Here is a 23,863-nt window from a genome sequence, read left to right as displayed (position 1 = left end):
GTAGCCAAGTTGAATTTTATTACTCTGGCAAGAAGCTGTTATAGATTATAAAGTATGGTGTTCCTGTTTAAATAGTACTTATGATTTAAAGATCTTAAATCCCGGTGTAAGAAAATATCTAAGAAAAAACAGTTCCTTCTGGTTTTAGATAACTTTAGTCTCGAGAAACTCAAATAAATATTTTTGGATTTTGCATATTCTACTCTGTGGCATTACGAGAGTTAAATCATTTCAGATAGGTGACTTGACTCCCAAAGAAGAAATAGTCCCTTTATATACATGGCAGCATATCCAATGCTTATGAATCAATAGCTTTCTTCACCGAAAGTATATATTCTTTGGATTCCACAAATACGTCAGCATGAGATTGGTGAGCATACATTTATGCTCTAAAAATCAGAGGCTTGTCAACTGTACTTTTTAAAAAGTATGCCATACTTTTTTTCTACCAGAGAGCAATTAAAACCTTACCTCCAGGGATCTGGCTGTAGCCTGCATCTCAGCCAACTGCTGCACCTGAATTCTTTGGACATTTTCTATCTGAGCACCAGAATTCTCTTTTTCAGCCCTTAATTCGGCTACTTCAGCCTCTAACTCTTTTAATTTTTGACACAAATGGACTTTTTCTCGAATAAGTTGCTCCACTCGTTTGCTGTCTCTTGTGGGATCAAGACTAAGCAGCTGATTATGTAGTTCTTCTTTATCTTTCTCCAGTCTTGCAGTCTAATAATATGAAAGAAAGCACACAACTTTAAATTATTGGATTTTCAGTCATGAACACACATTACAAGCCAGTAAATTAAAATTTAAAATTGCAGGATATAAAAAAGGAAGTTTAGGTAATGAAATGAAGTACCAAGGAAAAAACTCTAAAATGTCACATTCTTCCTTCTGACTCAGCATGACTTGAATGTGAGGGGAAGTACCTTGTTCTATTCTCCCCACGGTGTCGAGCACAGGGCTTCATCAGTTGCCAAATAAAATTCAAAATTATAAATAATACTATAAAAATAATTATTAAAATGTCAAGTATTTTAAAAATTAATCAGAACATTACAGGGGCTTAAGCAAGATCAATATGCTGATTACTGCTAAGCTTTTCCTCATGTGATAGTAATTCTTGGGCTATGTCTATACTAATAAAATTATCTGTTCCAAGGCAACTTAATTCACAAAAAAAGCTGCTTGTCTATATAAATAACTACAAATTTGACTGATGAGAGTTTTTAAATGATAGCTGAGAGTTTATTAAAGCCCTAGTTATAATGACAGCATAGTTCCTAATTCTCAGATTCAAGAAAGAACTGAAAATCATTACCCCAAGGCATTTAGAAAGGTCAATGGGGAACCTGTAGAGCAGAAACACCAGTGGTCTTTTCATTCATGCCAACCATCACTTACAGATCCCGTGGGTCTCCCAATCAGTAGGTTTCAAACTGCTTCCTAACCTCTGAGGCACCTTGGAGGCGCCTCTCCTCTGGGAATGAGGCAGCCAAGTAATCACAGTAAAACTCATTCTTTCCTTTCCCTGATCTCCCAAACTATCTGTCCCCTACCACCACCACCAAATCTTTGCTGTTAACCAGAGCTCATCTTTTTAATCTCCTTTTATATATGACATTTCTTCAGATGATTAAACTTAATGAAAGGATTCTGTTATTAAAAAAAGTTAGACACCACTGCTCCAAACAACACCAGGGGTTGTTTCGTGGCCAGGATGAGCTTAAAAGTTTCCCTCTAAGCCAAAGGGAATTAAAGTATACTCTGTAACCTAGGCAAAAGTGGCTCAAAAGACAACTGATTGGTCACATTGCTACATATGAATCTAAGAAGTGTGAGACCTCCACCCAGTGTAGAATCTCTTCTCATTTGTAAAATGAGAGATTAAGCTGGAGGCCCTCTAAGATCCTTTTCAGTTTTAACTTATAGTCATTTCAGTTTGGTTTTGGATATGCTAAGTTAAAGATGTCAATGAAATATAGGTAGAGCAATCCAATCAGCAAATATTTTTTCCAGAAAATAAAACTTCCTTAGAAGGCACCTGCACAATTCAGAGTCAAGCCCTCAAAAGCCCACTAATTTGTCTCTCCTATTTTTCCTCCCACCCTTTACATATAAACATTGTCCCCGGGGTTTGGTCCCTGCCTACCTTTTATCCCATTTCTCTTTCCTTTCAGCTAGTTGTGTGACTGTGCAAGTTGCTTTTTCACTTTGGCCTCAGTTAAAATGAAGGGCTTGGGCTAAATGATCTTTAAGGTACCATTTCGCTTTTGCATAAGGTAACTCATCGAGGTCAGGAGTCAATGTGTGACTCAGATTCAGACAATGGTGACTTTACTAAGTACTTTAATGAGTGCTGAGCTGAGCGTGCTACAAACATAATTGCATTTAGTAACAATAATTTCTCTTGTAGTCTTCATATTACACATGGGGTCAGACAGCTAATGTTCTTGACCAGCATGTTTCCTACATTACTGCTTTCTCTAGTAGTTTAGAGGGGCATCTGTGTGATAGCTGACGTGGTAGCTGAAGCTATGAACTGAGCTGGCTAATGGCAGAGTCAGGATAATTAGACCACTCCTAAACCAGAGCACACTACTAAATCATTCCAACCAAAACTGATGACCACTGCCTTCTAATTTCTCTATTCACTTATTGTCATGCAACAAATATTTATTGAGTTCTTACTATGGACCTAGCACTGTTCTAGGTAGTAAGGATACATTAGAGAGCCTAGCAGACAAGCAAATAAACACAAATCTCTACTATCAAGAAGTTTCTGTTCAATCACTGCTATGACACCAAACCTGTCCGTCATCTGGGCACAGATCTTGGATACATCCTCAGCTCGTCCCTTTTCCTCCTCTTTCAGTGGGGTTCATATGTCATCTTCCTTGGTATCTTCAATTTGCTGTGCTCTCAATCCTTCCTCTACACTTACAAAAAGGCTTTGAATTTACCTTTTATGACATTTACCCAAATCTGCCTGTGTTAGTTACCTCCAAGCTTACTTTATTCTCTTCGAGACTATAAAGCTTCCTTGATAGGAAAGATGATGTATTAAGCAATTTTACTTTTAAAAAATTGTTGAAGTAAAGGAAATTGAACAGAAACTAGAAATAATTGTTGATCTTCTTTTCAATTAGCAGCACTCTAATTCCCTAGGGCACCCAAAAGGAAAAGGTTGTATATCTAATGACTCCATCAGTCTTTGTTATTATTATCTTTATGATGCAACACAGAGAAATGGTTAAGAGTACAGGGTCTGCAATCAAATGGTCTATTTTTTTTTCTTTAAGAATTTTAAAGATATTGCTTTACTGTCTTTGGGCTTATTTCCAAAAGGAAATCTGTTGTCCTTCTTATCTTTGTTCTTTTTTCTGTTTACTTTTTTTGAATTAATTTTTTAGATAATGGTAGGTTCACATGCAGTTGTATGGAATACAGAGAGATCCTGGGCACCCTTTACCCAGTTCCCACCACTGGTAGTAACATCCCCCCTCTGCCATTTTCTGGAAGACATTTTGCAGAATTGGTTTTCATTTTTTTAAAACCACGTGGTAGACTTCTCCAGTGAAATTATTCTTTGGGGGAATTTTTAAATTATGAATTTAATTTAAGAGTTATACAACTATTCAAATTACCTATTTCATATGGGTAGTTATGGTAGTATGTGCCTATTTCATCTATTTATGTCAAATTTATTTGGGTAGAGTTGTCCACCTCTATACAAACTAACATGATTACCTAATTACCCTTCTGATGTCTGCAAGGTCTGTAGTGATATTGTTTCATTCTTGATACAGGTAATTTGTGTCATCCATTTTTGTCAGTTTAGCTAAAGTTTTGTCGATTAATCTTCTGATATTGTTTTTGTTTTCAATTTAATTGGTTTGTGCTCTTTATTTCCTTCTCTCTCTTGCTTTGGGTTTATTTTGATCCTCTCTTTCTGGGTTAAAGTGAGAACTGAGATTATTGATTTGACACTTCTTTTCTAATGAATGCATTTAGTGCTATAAATTTTCCTCTCAGCGCTGTTTTAGCTGTGTCCCAAATATATTAATATGTTGCATTTTCATTTTCATTCAGGTCAATTTATTTTTTTGAAAGTGTTTTTTCATTGAAATTTCCTCTGGCTCATGAATTATTTGAAGTGTGTTACTTCATTTGAATATTTCCCTGTTACCTGTTATTTACAGTTTAACTCTATAGTGGCTGACAAACTCACTCTATATAATTTCAATTTTTATAAATTTGTTGAGATTTATTTTATGGCCCACGATTATTATCTATCTTGGTATATGTTCAGTGACCACGTTGAACACAATGTATTTAGGTACTCTTATTGGGTGGAGTGTTCAATAAATGTTGACTAGCTTCTGGTGACTGATGGTACTGTTGAGTTTTATATCCTTCCTAATTTTCTAATTGTTCTATCAATTGCTAAGACAGGAGTGTGAAATCTCCAACAATAATTGTGAATTTGTCTATTCTCCCTTTAGTTCTATCAGTTTTTACTTCACATTTTGCAGCACTGGGTCATACACATTCAGTACTCACTGTGTTCTTGTTGGCTTTTTGTCATTATATAATGTCTACCTCTGGCATTTTTCTTTGCTCTGAAGTCTACTTTATCTGATATTAATATAGCCACTCCTGCTTCTTTTAATGTTTGTATGATGTATCCTTTTTCCATCCATTTACTAACTACCGATATGGTTATATTTGAAGTTTCTTGGAGACAGCATATAGTTGAGTCTTTTATTTTTAAAATCAATTCTGCAAATCTGTTTTTTGATTGGTATATTTAGACAATTCACATTTATTATGACTATTAGTATGTTATGGCTTAAGTGTTTTTTGTTTTTTAAGTTTATTTTCTTTGTTCTGCCTTCCTGTGGTTTACTTGAACAGTTTTTAGGGTTCCATTTCGATTTATCTATAATGTTCTGGATATCTTTTTGTATAGCTTTCTTAGTTGTTGCTGTAAGTATCACATTATATATACATAACTTATAATAGTCTACTGGGTTCATTTGACCAGTTCAAGTGATATATAGAGAAACATTACCTCCCTTTACACCCCTTTGCCCTTGTTCATAATATAATTGCCTTAATTATTTCTTCTATATACATTTCAAACCACATCAGACTGTTACAATTTTTGTTTCTAAAATTCAACCAAATTTAGAAAATTTACTCAGGAAAAGAAGTCTATTGTATATACCCATAGTTTTGCTTACTGTGTTCTTTTATCCTTCTTGATGTTGTGAGGTTCCTTTTTGTTTATTTGTTTTCTTTCTATTTAGAGAATTTCCCTTAGACATTCTTTTGGAAAGGTCTATTGGCAGCAGATTCTCTTAGTTTTCCTTATTGTAAGAATGTCTTCATTCACCCTTCATTCCTGAAGGATATTTTTGCTGAATATGGAATTATGAGTTGACACTTTTGTTTTAGAACTTGATAATGGTGTCACATGTCCCTCTAGCCTCTATGCTTTCTCATGAGAAATGTATGGGAATTGTTCTCCCCCTATAAGGAAAGTATCATTTCTCTCTTGCTGCTTTCAGTATTTTTTTCCTATAGTGTTTATAAGTTTGATGTCTCTAGTGTGAATTTCATTGGTTTTATCCTGTTTGTTCACTCACCTTCTTGAATTTGTTAAGTGTGTCTACTAAAGTGGGAGGTGGGGCTTAAGCCTTTATTTCTTCGAGTCTATTTTTAGCACTACCCTCTTTCTCTTTTCCTTTCAAGGACAAAAATCTTATATCTTTTGTCAAATTCCCTTAGGTACCTGAGGCTATCCCTACTTATTTCATTTTTTAATCTACTTTCTAAAGTTTGTTCAGATTGGGTAATTTCTAATATACTGTCTTCAAGTTCATTGATTCTTCCTTCTACCCCATCCATTCTTCTGCTGAGCCCAGCAATTGAGGTATTTTTGTCTGTTTTTTGGAAGGTTTTTTACGTCGTTGCATTTTTCAGTTCTAAAAGTTCCCTTTGGTTCTTCTTGCATTTTTCCATTTCTTTGCTGAGACTATTTTTTCATTTGTTTCAAGCATATTTTTAATTGTACATTGAGGATTTTTAATATGGCAGTTAAAATATTTGTCAGATAATCCTGTTACCTCAGTGTTAGCATCTATTGATTGCCTTTTTCATTTAATTTGAGATCTTTCAGGTTCTCAGTACGACAAGTGATTTTTATTAAAATTTGGTGGGGTATTGTATTAGGAGACTGATTCTGATTTGAAGTTTCTGTTTTAGCTTAGCTGGCTTCTTATGACATCACTCTGGCAGGGGAAGGCTGACGTTGCTGCCTCATTACTGCTAGACGTGGTAGTCCAGATTCCCCATTCTACCTCTATGACACCAGAGGTAGAAGAGGCTCCTCATGACACACGTTAGGTGAAAGTGAGAATTCCAGCTCCTAATCAGGAGCCCACTGATGCCTCCTTAGATGGCAGGGGTAAGAATTACTTGTTGCTGTTCCCCACGTTGCCTCCACTGATACAATAGTGTGAAGTGTAGTCACCACTGAAACTACAGGGCAGTGGTGATAGTCCTGATTCTACACAAGCCTTCTCTGACATAACTCAAGCAGGGATGGATCAGGGTACTTGACCAGTTGAGGGTAGAAACTTCAGCTCCCAATGTCATGTCCAATGCCACCATGGCAGGGGAGTGGGAGTCCTTGGTATTGCCAAGTGGAAATGAAGTCCTGGCTCCCTACCTGGCCGCCTCTGCTATCATCTTGACTGGGGTTAGGGTTACTCATTACAGCCTGAGGAAAGTGAAAGTCTAGGTGCTCCACTGGCGTTAACCAGCATGGGTGGGCACAGGTCCAGTTTTACTGCAGCATTTGGCTGGAGTAGAACTGTTATGTAAATTAACCAGGCTTCTAGGTTGTTCTTTTTCTAGTACCTTGCCTAGAGAGAAAAGGCCTGTGTTGGGGGTTTTTATCATCTGGGCCAAACTGCTGGTTTCTTCAGCATCAAGTCAGCAATATGTGAGACAAAATTAAAAACCCAGGGAACGTACTAGTCAGTTCTTAGGTCCCAAGGTCCTTAGCTGATGTGCCTTTTCTCCATCTTTCAGCATCCTCTTATGTTTGTTTTATAAATAATGTCCAGCATTTTTTGTTATACTTACCAGGACAAACAGGGAAAAGTACATCTACTTCATTTTCCCGGAAATAGAAGTTTCCTGGTTGGCTTTTAAGATTTTCTCTTTATTACTAGAGTTTTAGATAAGTTGAATCTTTTGCCTTGTTTGTCTTCATGTTTTCTGTCCATGTGGTTCATTGAGATTCTTGGATCTGTGGTTTACACTTCTCATGAAATCTGAAAAATCTGACCATTATTTCTTCAACATTTTTTTGTGTTCTTCCCTCTCCTTTTAAAATTTCAATTATCTGATGTTGTCCCACTATGTGCTATAATCATTCCTTTCCTATACTTTTTCTTTCTGTATTTCATCTTGGATAGTTTCTATTGCTGTTATCTTCAATTTAGCTATAATCTTTTCTTCCACAGCGTCTGATGCACTTCTAGCATACTTTCCATTTAAACTGTCCTTTCCATCACTAGGAACTTTTCTTAAAAATCTTTTCCATGTCTCTCATCATGTTCAAGGCTTCCCTTAACTTTCCGAACACATGGAGTATATTCATATGGTTTAATGACTTTGCCTACTAATTCAATAACTTCTAAATCTGTTCCTATTGATTAATCTTTTATTATAAAATATATTTTCCTGCTTCTCCGCATGCCCAGTCATTAAAAAGGTCTTTATATTTAGTTTTAGATTCCCAGCAAAACTGAACAGAAAGTGCAGAGAGTTCAGTATATCCCTGTCCCCGTACACACAGCCTCCCTCACTATCAACATCTCACACCAGAGTGGTACATTTGCTACAACTGAAGAAGCTACATTGACACATTATCACCCACAGTCCATAGTTTACATTAGGGTCCACTCTATAGATTTTGGCAATGTATGTTGGCATGTATCTGCCATTATAGTATCACACTAAATAGATTTACCATCCTAAAATCCTCTGCGTTCCACCTATTCATCCTTCCCTCCCCCCCCCCAATCCTGATCTTCTTAATATCTCTATAGTTTTGCCTTTTCTAGAATGTCATACAGTTGAAATTTTGCAATATATAGCCTTTTCAGATTGCTTCTTTCACTTAGTAATTTGCATTTAGGGTTCCTCACATCTTTTCATGGTTTGATAGCTCACATCTTTTTGGCACTGAATAACCTTCCATTGTCTGGATATGACAGTTTATCTAACTATTCACCTACGGGAGAACATCTTGGTTGCTTCCAAGTTTTGGAAATTAGGAATAAAGCTGCTAGAAACATCTGTGTGTAGGTTGTTGTGTAGACATAAGTGTTCGACTCTTTGGGTAAATACCAAAGACAACAATTGCTGAATTGTACAGTACGGCTATGTTTAGTTTTGTCAACTGTCAAACTGTGTTCTAAAGTTGCTGTACCATTTTGCATTCCCAAAGTCTGCTGCTCCACATCCTCAGCATCATTTAGTACTGTCAGTGTTTTGGACTTGGGCCATTCTAATAGGTATGTATCTCACTGTTGTTTTAAATTGCAATTCCCTAATCACATATGATGCTGAGCATCTATGCTTATTTGCCATCGGTATATCTTCTTTGGTGAAGTGTCTTTAAAGTCTTTGGCCCAATTTTAAGTCAGGTTGTTTGTTTTCTTATTGTTGAGTTTCACAATTCTTTGTATATTTTGGATAATAGTTCTATACCAGATGTGTCTTTTTCAAATATTTTCTCCCAGTCCTTGGCTTCTCTTGTCCTTCTCTTGATAGTGTCTTTCACAGAGCATAAGTCCTTAATTTTAATGAAGTCTAACTTATCAATTTTCTTTCATGTGTCATGTCTTTGGTGCTGTATCTAAACATCAACAAACCCAAGCTCATCTAAGTTTTCTCCTATGCTACCTTATTGGAGTTTGATAGTTTTACATTTTACATTTAGGTCTAAGACCTATTTTGAGTTAATTTTTGTAAAGGGTCAGTGTCCAGATTCATTTTTGTGCAGTACAGTTGTTTTAGCACCATTTGTTGAGAAGACTATTTTTCTCCAGTCTGCCTTTTCTCCTTTGTCAAAGATCAGTTCGCTGTATTTGTGTGGGTCTATTGCCAGACTCTTCAGTCTGTTCTAATGTTCTATGTCTCTGTTCTTTCACCAAGAGCATACTGTCTTAATCATTATAGCTTTATAGTTTAGTCCTAAAGTCAGGTAGTGCCAGTCCTCCAACTTTGTTTTTCTCTAATATTTATTGGCTACTCTGGGTCTTTTGCCTCTCTACATAATTTTAGAATCAGTATGTTGATATCCACAAAATTTTTGCTGAGTTTTTAATTGGGATTATACTGAATCTATAGATTAAGTTGAGAAGAACAGACATCTGGACATTACTGAGTCTTCCTATCCATGAACATGAAATATTACTCCATTTAGTTATTTGATTTCATTCATCAGTTTTGTAGTTCTTGTCATAGAGATATTGTGCATTTAAAAAAATATCTTCTATATTTATTATGATAATTAGTACTATGATTAATGTTGTCAGGTACTAAGAGTAATACCATTTTTTAGAGAATTTACTATGTGTCAAGCATTATAGTAAACATTTTGCACATGGAGTTTCAAGTTCCCAGATCTTAATTTTTAAAATCAAGTTAGTTTACCCTTTTATATTCCTGCTATTCTAAATTTTCCCCTTTTCCCTATATGTACTAGAATTGAATTTTTCTAAATTAATAATGGAATAGAAAGGCATTTTGTTATTCATTTACACTAAGAAGAAGGTAACAATTTACTCGGATTTAAAGTTCATATTTTAATCTGGTTTTGGAAGTTACCATCTCTTTTCCTTCACTCAATGTCTTAAAAAGAATTCTATACAGACTGAACAAGAGAACAGAAATAATAACATATGCCTTTTTCAGGCCCTGGGAGCTACCTTGGTCATGGGGATAGTAAAAGATAAATAACGGTGACTAAAAAAAAAAGCCAGAGATGACAGCACCTGAAAGTGGAGCAGTCAGAATGCTGGGAGTGCAATGATGGGGGGGGACATAGGCACTGTAACAAGAGATGCCCTCAATCTATTTAGAGTATCTAAGTGCAGATCTGACACTGAAAACTCTAGCATGCTAAAGTAAAGAACAGGATCATATATTCAAAAAATGTGAGGATGTGGAAATTTAAATAACAGCCAGCTTTTGTGGAATGCTTACTATGTGCTTGGTACTCATCTAAGCACTTTACATATATTAATTTATTAAATCCTCACAACTCCATGAAACAGGTACTATGGTTAACACTGTTTCACAGGTGAGGACGTTGACGCACACAGATGTGAAAGTCGTTCCCGATGTCACACTAAACAAACATTTAAGATTTTACATTTTAAGAAGGTTAGGTTTTGAGATATTCTAAACTGCATTCACAGTTTAATTTTAATTAAGACAATTTCACAAAACCCTTCTAAAAGGTTGCCAAAATCAATCACAAAGAATCCATACTGTGAGGTAATTTAATTTTAATTTGGGAGATTTTGCCTATTGTAATGTGGTTCAGAGTAATCTGAGGAGGGTGCAAGTCAGAGAACCTGGAGTATTTTAGATAAAGGAACTGCTGGGTCTAAAGCAGCAATCCAGAACCTTCCAGGACAAAAAGGAAGTGTTGTGAGAGGTTTCATGACATCTACTGACATATGTGTCAGGCTGAGGGCCAAATTAGAAGTGCAATATCAATTTTGTGATACCAGTGCTATAAGAAAAAGCCAGCATGTGATAACAGGGAAACAGAAAAGTTCTCCTTTTTCTACAGGACCTTCGGCTTCTCATCTGCTCTATGAAAGCTAAGGTAGAGCTTTAAGAGTATGATGGAATAACCACAGGAACTTGTCATTAGGTACTGTCATTCTTACAGTGCTCACTGCCCCAGTCTCGAGAACTTAATACTTGCCCACTGAATTACTCTTGCTTCTTTCACTCACTGAGTGTATCAGTATAATGATCTATAACTGCTCGGTATTGCTCATTACTATTTGCAGAATAATACAGAGTCCTAATAATATAATGAAAACACAATAGCACCACCTTTAAATAGCACCACTATAAAGGCAACTTTGGAATTTCACCTGTATGAAGTCCCAGACTTAATATGTACTTACAACCAAATGCACTGAGAAATCATGACATTATCTTTTGCCTAAGAGGAGGATATCTTCTTTCATATATTCTTTTTAATTCAGAATATCATGAGGGAGATGTGAATTCCTGGAGTGCTTCTCAGGAAAACACTAACAAAATCTTCCTATAGTATTCCCCTAAGAACCAAGACACTAAAGAATATTCAGTTACTTCTTTTATCTGTGGAAGTGAAAATGTACAAATACTATATGAGTGATTAATTAAAAAATTCAATTATTTTAGTACATCAAATTAACATATTTTACACCAGTTTAAATCAATAAGATTGAAGGATGGGAAGAGTGAGCTTTGCTTTGTAGTTTTGCTGCCATTTCATGATCCACAGTCATCTCAGTAATAGGTTTTACTGTTATTGTGTACAGAAACTGGAGTATAAAGGTAAGTGACACAATGAAAGCAAATACCCAATTATCCACTAGTTAATATTGCTCCTGAATAATCAAATGGGAAGTAGAGAGAAAAAACTTTGGTTCTTATCAGAAAGTCTTACTTTTCTAGCCTCTACTAATTATGGCTTCTTGGCTAGCTGTTTATCTTCAGATTTCTGTCATAAGACATCCCAGTTATGAAAATTAACTGACCTGTTCAATTTTTTAATAAATATCACTTGGTCTTTCATGGGTAAAAAACAGATTAGCCATCAGATTTCAAATATAGACTTCATTAAAAAAATAAAATAAAACTAAGAAGCTGGAGAGTATAAATAATCAATACCAGATAAACATCATCATTAGATTTAAAGGCAAAGTATAAAATAAAGCACCTCTACCCTTAACCTCAGTGCTTACTCTTTAATATACTAAATCTGCATTTTAGACTGGAAATCTTCATTATTTCTGCTTTCCAGAAGAAAATTTTATATGCAGTTCCTTTAAGTCTGTAATAATAATAGGCTCAAACCTTTCATCATCACATGGTATGGATCTATTTATCTCTTGACAAAATTATAGCTGTTGGATGACTCCTAATTAGCGTGGCAACTTGAAATCATTGGTTATTTCAAACTTACAACTCAGGGCTGGGAGTTGGGGTACCTGATTTATATTGTTAACTTGGCTGCTGACTTTCTTTGAGACTTGGAACAAGTCACTTATCTTGTGCTTCAGTGTCCTCATTTAAAAGAGACACTATTATAACAAGTGAGATCATATGTGAATAAAGCATTTAAAGCTGTAAAGAACTTTTTAAAATGCAAATAACTATTATAAATGTTTATAGTTTTCTGATACTGTATTATTGATGAATTCGATCCAAAGTTCATACAGCTTCTTACATATCAAAGAATAGTGGAACAGTTTGTTCACAGAAGTCAGTTTGATCCAATTAGTTACTGGTAAAGAAAAGTGAGTATATTTTAACTCTTGATTCTAAATAAAGACAGTGCAATAAATGTATAATGCAGATGTGTTTTTACATAAAATGTTTCACATAACTACAGACACCAAATCATTTTTTATAAATTCAGCTAGCATTAAATTTCTTACCTGAAATAAGAAATTGGTTATTTCTCTTTCCATCCTGAAAAATCATCTAAAAGCAACATAAAGAATGAAAAACACAAACCCCATTTTTGGAACTATTAGGAGACAAACCACAAAATGAGTGCAGAGGCTGCCAAAAGCAACAGAGATAGAGTAGGGGTGCATGCTATAGGCAGCAGGGAGAGGATGTTGCCACAAATCATGACAAATACTTCAGCAGTAATTAATAAAACTAATTATGCAATCAACTCTAACTTGATATTTACAAAAAACTATATTATCATAAAATTTTATTGACTAGAAGGATAACAACTAAACTCTTATAATCAATCACTCACCTCTGATTCATATTTTATTTTTTCTTCTTCTAAAATACGTGCAAATTCTTCTTTCTGGTGCTCAAACTCTGATTTGAGAAATGTATGTTCATAGCGAAGCTTATTATATTCAGCTCTATACTTTTCAACTTCCTAAATTAAAAGGAGATTGCAATTTATCACAAATTTATAAATGAAATTTGTATTCATTCCAATAATTGCTTTTGAAAATATAATATTAAATTACATTATATTCAGAGCAAATTCTAAAAGTAAAAAATAAGCTTAATAGAAGTATAAATAAACCTTAAGAAAAGTTCTGATAACTAGTATGCTACACACAGAATTCGTACATTCCTGAGAAGGCACCAATAAAGCCAATTACTATACAATTAACCGTATTTCGTCACCAATTGTCATAATAAGATGTAGAGCATGTCAAAACTTTTGACGTCTGGACTTAATAATATTTAAGAATGTAATACACCTTTCAAAATATAGTTACATTAAAAATTAATTTTATGATAAAACACAAAATACTCCCTAAAAGTCAGACAGAATGGATTCAAAGTAGATAAAAGATTTGGATATTTAATACAATAACTTAAGGTTCAATCAAGTATTACAGTGATAGTTAAACTCAACACATCAGTCTGAAGAAAATAAGGAGCACCAACTCTCCTAACCAACCAGGAACACATACAATTCCCTGGGATAGTCCAACTCCGCTTCCTAACACTATGAAAGTTGCTGGCATTCTGAATCTCAATAAGAATTTAGACAACAGAACAGAAAGATGGAGGAGACAGTATTTCAATGTGTACCAGAAAATTAAGTAACAAGGAAGCTCCCAGAAATACTCAGCTCTGTGTAAATCTTCAGTCAAGAGACTTCTCTTCTAAACCAGTTTACAAACCAAGGAAAAGGTTTTTGTGATTTTTATTAGACACATACTTTGTTTAGATATTTTAAAAAATGCTTTTACTGAGCTTGATCACCTACCTTAGGTCTATGTGATTTTGTTTATACCCAAAAATTAAACCTACTCCCGCACCATTAATGCTTTGATTATCCACTAGGAGAATATTCAAAAGATGACTTTATCAAGCCAGTAAGTCATTTATAAAACAGGATTCACATCTGTTTTGAGCAATGGCAACATCACTAGACTACGGTTCCCCAAAGGGGTCCATTTGAAGGGGACAATACTCATTTGTATGTATAAGGCCCAGTATATTTGTTAAATAAGGAAACATAAAACGTCCAGTATAGTACCTAACATACTGAATATCTATCATCTTTTCCTGTCCCTTTTATTAAACATTTAGTCATATCAGTTTCATTTAAGGAGACTGATCACAATCTGAAGGAAAACTGTATCAAATTTTTACTCTTCTGACGGTCCATGAAATTCACTTTTCATTCAACAAATATTAATTGAGCACCTATTGTATGCTAGGAACTGTTCTAAGAACTTGGAATATAACAGTGAGCAAAACAGATTAAGTTTCCTCCTCTCATGCAACTTACATTTCTAGAGGTGGTAAACGAGAATATAAAAACAAGCACAATGAATATTATACAACACATCAGAAGACAGTAAGTACTAGAGAAAATAAAAATGTAGAGCAGGGTAAAGGGGACCCAATGGTCTAAGTCAAGTTGCAATATTAACTGGGGGCAGGGGTTGGTCAAAGTAGGCCGCATTGAGCAGGTGATATTGAGAAATTGGCCAAGAAGTATCTGGAAGGAGAGTGTTCAAGGCAAATGCAACAGCTAAAGCAAAGACTTGAATTGCACCATTTCTGCAATGCCAAAGAAACATCAAGGAGGCCAATGTGGATGGAGAGGGAAATCAGAGAGGTAATGGGGTCTGATCCTGTGCAGCCTTAAAGTCAACTGTGAGGACTGAGTAAGAAGGGAAGCTATTGCAGGACTTCTGAGTAGGGGAATGATGTTTTCCATCAAGCTCTTCAATCACATGACGATAAATGCATAGTTCTTTCTGCATAAATTACTTACTTCATCCAGACTCCTAAAACGCTCTCTCATTGGAGTTTCTAATTCTTGTCGTATTTGGGATCTTAACAATTCCAAGTTTTGTGGAGTTAATACCTAATATGCAGAGAAATACAAACAATTTTAAATATGAAATCACAAATATTAAAATCAAGAATTTGCCAAATGTCAAAGCCTCTCTTCCTAATTATGACGATAAAATGCAATTCACAGAAAATTTACAATATACCTAATTTTAGAAAAGTCACTATACAAATAGAACCATCTTCTGAAACAATAATTTAAGAATCTCAATTTCAGGCTCTCAGATATTGAAAATTCTATTAACATGAGATAAAGACAGTCACTATTATCATTGTGATTATTAGAAATAACTATGTTGGCAGCTAAGGTTATCATGTTGGATACAATGGTTGACAGTCTATTTTCTAGAGCAAACAAAATAAAGGAGTAATAACTTGGTATACCATTGAGAATTCTTCAGACTTATTTTCAATCAGAAAGGACTGAGTTGCCCAGCCAGGCGTGGCTCAGGGGTAGTGCATTGACCTAGGATCCAGGAGATGGAGGTTCGATTCCCAGTCAGGGCACATGCTGGGTTGCGGGCTCGATCCCCAGTAAGAGACGTGCAGGAGGCAGCTGATCAATGACTCTCTCATCATTGATGTTTCTATCTCTCCCTCTCCCTTCCTCTCTCTGAAATCAATAAAGATATATTTTTTTTAAAAAAAAGGGACTGAGTTTTACTCTGATTACCAAAACTAATTTAGGTTCCTCCCTGTGATACTCCTTTACAAAACTTATCTTTGAAAGAGTAATTAAATGTTTCAGAAGCCTCTTGAGGGCACACAGTCTTTATTCACCATGGTATTCGCAACACCTCGCACTACTATCTGGCACATAGGAACCACTCAATGATTATTTCTTGCATGAACAAATACTGGTTGTAAAAATAACCTAATTTGCTTTTATACTAATTTCTGAAAACTAAGAATAATGTTGAGTTTAATTCATTCATTTATTCAATATCCAAATTTCCAAACATTTTACTGAACACCTACTATATATAAAGCACTATGAAACTATCCTCTACCTAACATACTGCTTTAAATACCTTACATGCATTAACTTCTTTAACCCCTGCAACAATTCACAATGCACTACATTATCATCCCCTGCTTACAAAAATTGAAGCACGCACAGTCTAACTTTCTAAAGATCACAAAAACTCACAGGAAGCATCTCTCTCCCCATAAGAAATTCAAACTCTCATGTGAAAAATAACTTATACATACAAATAACTTTAAAAAAATAGGCGATATAGGATTCCCAGACAGGTAAAGACAAACAGAAAAGATATTTAGGATAGAATAGCTCATTCAAGGGCTGAGCAAACTAAAGCTTAAGTTAGAACCCAAATCCAAAGAATGGATAAAATTTAAACTCTATGGGGAGAAAAATGATAGTAGAAAGTGAGCTGAACCATTTTGGATAGGACCACACTAAGCGCTACAGGAAGTTAAGAATCCTGGGTCCTGGCGCAATAATGCTGGTAGCAATCTCTAGACGCCATAACAACCAAGGCCAAATGACAGATTTCCAAATGCCACCCAGGAGAGCTGCACACTGGCTGGGCACAAATGGAAAAGAGGTGGGTGCCACCAACTGGAAGGGTCCTGAATACCGGGTTCATACTCTTATAATTTATTCAGTATTCAATAGTACTTACTTTTTAAATGTGTTTACTTAAAATGAATAAATTACAGAAAGCAAATAATTCAAACAAAATAAAATATTAAAAATCTAAATCCTCTTCTCACTTCAGTCATCGTGTTTCCCCTCTAGGAAGCAACAACTGTTAGCAACTTCTAATGCATCCTTCTTAAAACAATCTATGGATATCAAAGCACAGATACCACTTAATTTTTCTAGAAAGAAAAGCACACTAAGCACTTTTGTCCCATGCTTATTCATTGGAGGTCTTTAAGCTTAAGAATGGCATCACCATATATACAGGGTGTCCCAAAAAATGTATATACACTTTGAATGATTATAAAGTCAATGTTTATTAACGTACAGTTCATTTTCAAAATTTAAAAGAATCTACAGAAATGAATACTTTTTTTTCTATCAATTCCTGTTTTCAAACTGATGACCGTTCTGGTCCAGGCACTGCTGCTAATGTGAAGCAATGGGATCGCAAACATCAAGAATCATTTCGTTCAGTATTTGTGCGCCCGCAATTCATCTATTGTTTGTGCCATAAACTTTGTATTTTATATATCCCCATTAAAAAAAAGTCTAGTGGCACTTTAGGATAAATTTTCTTTGTTCAAAGCTTAGTCTGGCTTCACCCATTATTTCAAATCAAACCAGAAAGGAGTGAAAATTAAGTGAATTATATCAGCTATTAAAGTATGTCACATTCTGGGGGGACACCTTATATATTTTAGGAAGAAGCCAGATGGATCAAAAACTTCAGTGGAAGAGAACTGGTGCTGTGGGAAGGAGAGGTGGTAAATGGGGCTAGAGAAAGCGGACAAAAAGCTCCTGCTAAAATCTGGTTTATGATGGTAAGAATCTGGATGATGATCAAGAGTCCAAACTGAGGCGGGGTGATAATTAATTAAAAAGAAAAGATTAACAGGTAAACTTTGTTTCGATCCTGTTTCAAACAAACCAACTTTAAAAATAAACGAACAAAACTTTGGGAAATCTGAATAAAGATATAATATTAAGAAATATTATTCCTTATGTGCTTTTAGGTATGGTGATACTACTGTGGCAATGCTCTTTCAAGAGGGATTACCTTGTACAGGACAGAAATATATATTACCAAACAGAAAGAGTTCATCTACCTGGTCCTAGCAGAGCCAAACACTAATCACTGATAATTCCCCAATAAATTTAATAAAATAAATAAACACCGAGAATTGTAACAGAGAAAAATTAGCTATTGGCACCACCCAGGAGAATGGGAAGCTAATGCTCAAAAGTCCAAACTTCTTGATGGTTTACAGACAAAGGGTTTTATAAAGCAAAAATCACTAGTCATCATGAGTAAGGGGCTTGGTCTCTTTGGTTTTGGTGATTGGTCAAGAGTAAGGTAAGGGCAGTAAATCATTATTCCAGGTCTTGAGGTAGGTGTTCATCTTTCAGTCTGGTTTCATGAGGATGTGGCCAGGAGGGATGGTTGAGCTTTAGGGCTCAGGAGCTGAAACACAACTTAGCCTCATGACCCTTAGTCAAGGCTGTCATTGTTTCTGGCTGCCTCTAGGAAGGGAAAGGGTTGAGGCTTACAGGGCATGCTGTGAAGAAACTGAAGAGAGGGCTGGGTCTAATAGAGGGCTGGGTCTACATATTAAATCAGGACACTTGGTTTCAGTTGGTCATTTGCTTTGTGGGCAGAAAAACATCTTAACGATGCATGTTACTAGGTTATCTTGATGTGCAGGGGTAGAAGCTATATATCTTGTGACTCTTACTCATTGTATGCTGTTATTATTTCTGATCTCTTGGTTATCTCTCCCTCTTCCCTTGCAGTCTAACAGGTACTAGGCTAAGCAGTTTCCATAATGGTTAACAGGGTGCTAAGCAACCCCCTTCTTGTGGGTATTAGTCCAAACTAGCACACGAAACTTTTTTTTTTTAATTAAAGATATTTTCTAAAGGGTCTTAACTCCTTGGCTTGATATAATACGATTTAATACGAAATAATATGATTTGCTTCAAAATAATGCAGAGGGGTTCCACTTCATACATATGGCATAATAGAGACTAGATATACTCCCTACCTGAAAAAAATAAAGGAATGGACAAAAACCAAACAACGGTTTTCAAGACACTGGACATAATAAAATGACAAAGATCCCTCAAAAACAAAAAACAAAGAAGGTGAGTTTTTCAAAATCTTCCAAGTCATGGCATAGAAAGGGATACATACCCAGGAAAAGTCTGATGGACTCCCTGACATAAGGAGATGGAACTGAGAATGCAAGGAGACTAGTGTGGCTAGTCACAAGACAGGATAGCAGAGAGGAGGGTGGCACAGAAAAAAAATTATGAAGAGTTGCAAAAGGTCCTTCTCAATTCATTCAGTAGAGTACTGATCAGTACATGCACGTAAGGGAAATATCTAAGGCCTGGAAAAGAGCCACCTGAAAGGATTAGAGGCAATGTCTACCCAGAGTTCATACAGAGCTCCGTTTCCCAAAGTGAGACTGAAGAACTTCATTTCACAGAGAAATTAGTACAGCACTCAGAAGGGTCTCAGCAGTGGGAAATAATTAGCACTACACTAAACACTAATCTGCTCACACTCAACAAATCTTAAAAACAAGACCCAGAAAGATGAAACTGTTTCCAAGTAATTGTATCCCAGAACAAAGCTCAAGAATATTTATCAGAATACAAATATATTTAGCACTCAGCAAAGTAAAATTTACAATGTTTAGCATCCAACAGAAATTGGATAGTCATGGAAGAAACTGGAGAATACTACTTATAATAAATAGGAAAAGAAAATCAAGCAGCCAAAACCAACCCAGATGCAATACAGACGTTAGAATTAGCAAACACATTAAAATAGTTATTATAATTGAATGCCGTGTGTTCAAAAGCGAGATTAATAATTAAACATATTAAGTAGAGATAAGGAAGATATGAAAAGACCAAAATTGGACTTCAAAATAAAAACTACAGTTTTTGAGATGAAAAATACATTGTATGGCCCAGCCCGTGTGGCTCAGCAGTTGAGCATCAACCTATAATTGAAGAGGTCGAGGTTCAATTCCTGGTCAGGGCATATGCCCGAGGCAGCCGATCAATGTCTCTCTCATCATTGATGTTTCTCTCTCTCTCTTCCCCTCTCCCTTCCTCTTTTTGAAATCAATAAAGATTTTTCTTTTTCTAAATATACTGTATGGACTTAATGGCAGATTAGACAATGCAGAAGAAAAGATTAGTAAACTTGAAGACATGACAACAGAAACCAGCTAAAATGAAACAAGACAAAAGAGATTAAAAATAAACAGAACATCAATGAGCTATGGCAGAAATTTAAGTGGCCTAACATTGGAATCCCCAAAAGAGATGAAAGAGGAGGCAAAAATATTTGAGGTGTCAAAAATTTTTCTAAATTTGATAAAACCTATAAACCCACAGACTCAAGAAACTCAATAAACCCCAACCACCAGGAAGATGAAGTAAATACAATGGCATGTCAATCAAACTGGGCAAAATCAGCAATAAAGAGAAAATCTTAAGAAAAGCCAAGGAGGAAAGACACTGCATACACAGAACAAAGTTAAGGATAATAGCAGATTTCTTATATAAAACAACATAAATGAGAAGACAGTAGAACAACAGCTTTAAAGTACTGGGGGGGGGGGGTACTGTCAACATATAATTCGTTATTCCGCAAAATATCTTTTAAAAAAAATTTTAGATATATAAAAGCTGAAAAAGTTTCTCACTGAGGTCTCTGAAAATGGGTCTCTATAACACTTTTTTCTTTATGATCTAAACAGCTTATTAAAAACAAGCATACACACACACACAATCTGTCTTACCTCTCTCCTTCCCCCTCTCTCTCAAGGTACACATGCACCACAGACAAAGAATTAGAGGATTTTCCCCATGCAATTTTAGAAGGAAATCATGCTGTGTCTTGGACTTCTAATGGAATACTGCCACTACGTGTCTCAATGGAAACTTATAAGAATGCTTTATCATACAACAGTTTGTCATTACCTATATTAAATCTATAAAAACAAATCTTTAACACTCCAACACTTGTCATATTAGTAATATAAAATAGACCAATATATTTCAAAGAATGTTTTAATTTAAGGGGGCAAATATTGCTGTGCCAGATATTCTTAACAAATTAATGACAAACTGAGTAACAAATTTTGCTCTGAGCTGCCTAGCAGCCAAATAAAATGATAAACTTACTGGGTTATATAGTTTTCATTGCCTGGTACCAAAAAGAAGCATACAAATTTTTGGTAAGATTATTTTTCAAAATTGTTATCAGAAATATATCAAATGACTCCCATATTTAAAAAAAAAACTTTTGTTAACATGGAACATAATAACAATATAATAGCTAACAATGTTCTAACCACTTACTACATCAAAGCACTATACTAACACTTTCTATGCACTGTTTCATTTCATCTTTACTATCATCCTATGAGCCAAGCACTATTATTCACTAAAACTACATGTGACAAAGAAATATTCTTTAAATGAAAGCCTTTTGTATAGTTTTTCCATAAAAGCCAAAGGGATATTAAATCAACTAGAAAAGGCATTTTGCAGGTAGACAAGATAATATATGTGTATTTTTAAAATAATCATCTTTCATAAACCTTAGTTGAACTATTCCTTGCTGATCTTACTCTAGTTTACTGAATTTTACTCAACTCACAATTTGTACAAAATTGCAAACACCCATTAAAGCAAAGAGCTAAAGTGCTTCAATATATGTACAGATTATGTATAATGTTTCTTTAGCTTATTTTTGCCAGACAAATATCACATAGAAACCAGGTATGTTTACCTTAAAAATGCAAACTTTGCCAGATAAATTCTATTTTTCAGCAAACATATAGGAAGTTATCACGTGGAGAAATGTCCAAAGTTATTTTGTGTAGATCCAAGGAACAGTACAAGAACCAAAAGGGAGACTATAGGGAGGATGATTTCATTGCAATACAAGAAAGAAAATGCTTAACATACTCCAATTCATAAGTGGAACTGGATTACTTTAAAAGTTCACTAGGTTCTCTAGCACTGAAAGCACTGGAGCACAGAACAGAGAACTGTACTGCATAGATGTTCCACAAAGTAAGCATCGTGAAGGCTCCAACCCAAGCTTAGTGGTGTCGTTCCCAGCAGTGGAAGACTTCAAGAAGATACTGAATGACAAACTTCTAACACTGCTGTCAAAAGAATCCATGAATTGGATGATACGCCATACTAGATGCCTTGAAAAATGGCTTTTTACTTTATCAGTTTATGACTCCAAGATCAATAATACCTTAAATATTTGTACCAAGCACTAGATAAGCAGAAATACACAGCTGGTCCTATTCAGAGATTAAATGAATATAGGAAAATATCACTATTAACACCTACTAATTTGAAATATATATAGTAAGTCTGACTGGTGCTTAAGTTTGCCTTTGCTCTACTTTCTAGGCAAATGAAAAACAAAAAGAACTAAAGAAATTGTAGTCAGTACTTAGTACCAACTATCTTTTGCTTCAGAGACTCCATTTACCTTACATTATGCACATAAATTATGTGTACATATTGTTTTTACAGTGTCTTTTAAAAAGTTCCTTTAAAAAAAAAACCTATCAATCTTTAGGTTAGTTTCAGTTGCAATACTTAAAAGAAAATTAGTAGCCTGGGCCAGTTCAATTCTCAGTGAGGGTACATGCCGGGGCTGTAGGCTTGATCCCCTGTAGGGGGCGTGCAGGGGGCAGCCGATTGAACCAACTGAGTCACATGGGCGAGGGCAATAAAAACATTTAAAAGAAAAAGAAAATTAGTAAATCTTTCTTTAAAAAAAATTTAGTTTTGAATTTTTAATTCAAACTGGCCTTTCCCTCAATTATTCTGAATAGTGAAATATTATTTAAATCAGAATATTTAAGAGAATACAAATTTACATAAAATAACTGTTTAGTGTTTAAACGCTACATAGTAGTGAAAATCTAGACTATAGAAAGAAAATTAAATTATACCACCAAACTACTTCCACTAAACATCTGACAATTTTTATATTAACTCAAATACATTTTCTTACCTGCAGCTTTATTTCTTCTAAGTCTTTAGTTTTCTCTAATAACTCCCTTCTTAGCTCTTCAAACAGCAGCTGAAATTTTTCCTGGTTAGTTTGCTTTTCATTTAACAAGTGTTTAAGTTCATTTTGTGACTTTGTGTACTCGTCTTGCAACCTGATTTAAAAAAAAAAAAAAAAATTCAATTTTGTTTTCTAACTGCATTACTTTTTATGTAAAGTCAACGACACTACAGAAGACCATTATCATGTATTCTATTAAAACTGCAAATATCTTTTCTTTATAGAGTTTCACTTAATTATTAACACTGTAGTTTCTGAATGCAATTTTACTTTGAGGGGAAAAACAATTTAGCCACACAGATACATTTAATTTTATGTCTCAGCTACTTTCAAAACAAGACTTTTATAAATTCATAACCCACTTGATATCATACTTAGTTTGAATAAAGCAATATTAAAGCAAAAATTTTACGGTATTAAAAGTTTTAAAAATATATACTACAAAAAAACTAAAATTATACTGTATGTTCCAGAGCAAACATTTTTTAAAAAATTTTTAATCAATCCCCTCATCTCCAAATTTAAGTAAATTGTACCTTGTGTGTTCAGCTTTCAGAGTCTGGTAATTAATTTTATGATGTTCACAACGTAACCTTTCATCAATTAACATTTTCTGTAACTCAGAGTCAGAATCGGTCAGCCCACAGTCTCCACCAGGAGGACAAAGGGTGGGGAGAGCGTCCGTAACAGTAGGCAAGCTGACAGCCATGTAAAAATAAGTTCTGGCTTTTTCACTGCCTTAGTTTTCTTCCCAAGATTACTTTCCACTTCCTTCTTGCTAAGACAGGATCTTGGGAAGCCAATTATACCTGCACAGAGAAATAAATTTAATTAACAATCAATGAACTCCTTCAGTGTTATATGGTTTTTATCACTTATTATTCTCATTATCATTCCTATAA

General features: G+C 34.9%; 1 protein-coding gene across 1 annotated transcript in view; it reads right to left on the bottom strand.

Moving 5' to 3' along the window:
* Positions 1–23,863, bottom strand: part of CEP83 (centrosomal protein 83) — a 101,018-nt gene that overhangs the window by 40,977 nt on the left and 36,178 nt on the right. Inside the window, exons 2-6 of the mRNA XM_081129088.1 lie at positions 23,498–23,770; positions 22,905–23,055; positions 15,089–15,181; positions 13,088–13,219; positions 472–723 (exon numbers count right to left, since the gene is read on the bottom strand). Coding sequence (XP_080985214.1) covers positions 472–723; positions 13,088–13,219; positions 15,089–15,181; positions 22,905–23,055; positions 23,498–23,670 — 801 coding nt within the window. The 5' untranslated portion in view covers positions 23,671–23,770. The remainder of the gene's footprint in view (positions 1–471; positions 724–13,087; positions 13,220–15,088; positions 15,182–22,904; positions 23,056–23,497; positions 23,771–23,863) is intronic.

The sequence above is a fragment of the Miniopterus schreibersii genome (assembly GCF_964146895.1).
Source record: "Miniopterus schreibersii genome assembly, chromosome: 2".
NCBI lineage: Eukaryota > Metazoa > Chordata > Mammalia > Chiroptera > Miniopteridae > Miniopterus > Miniopterus schreibersii.
The sequence above is the reverse complement of the archived record's forward strand: the minus strand, read 5'-3'. Positions and strand labels throughout refer to the sequence as shown.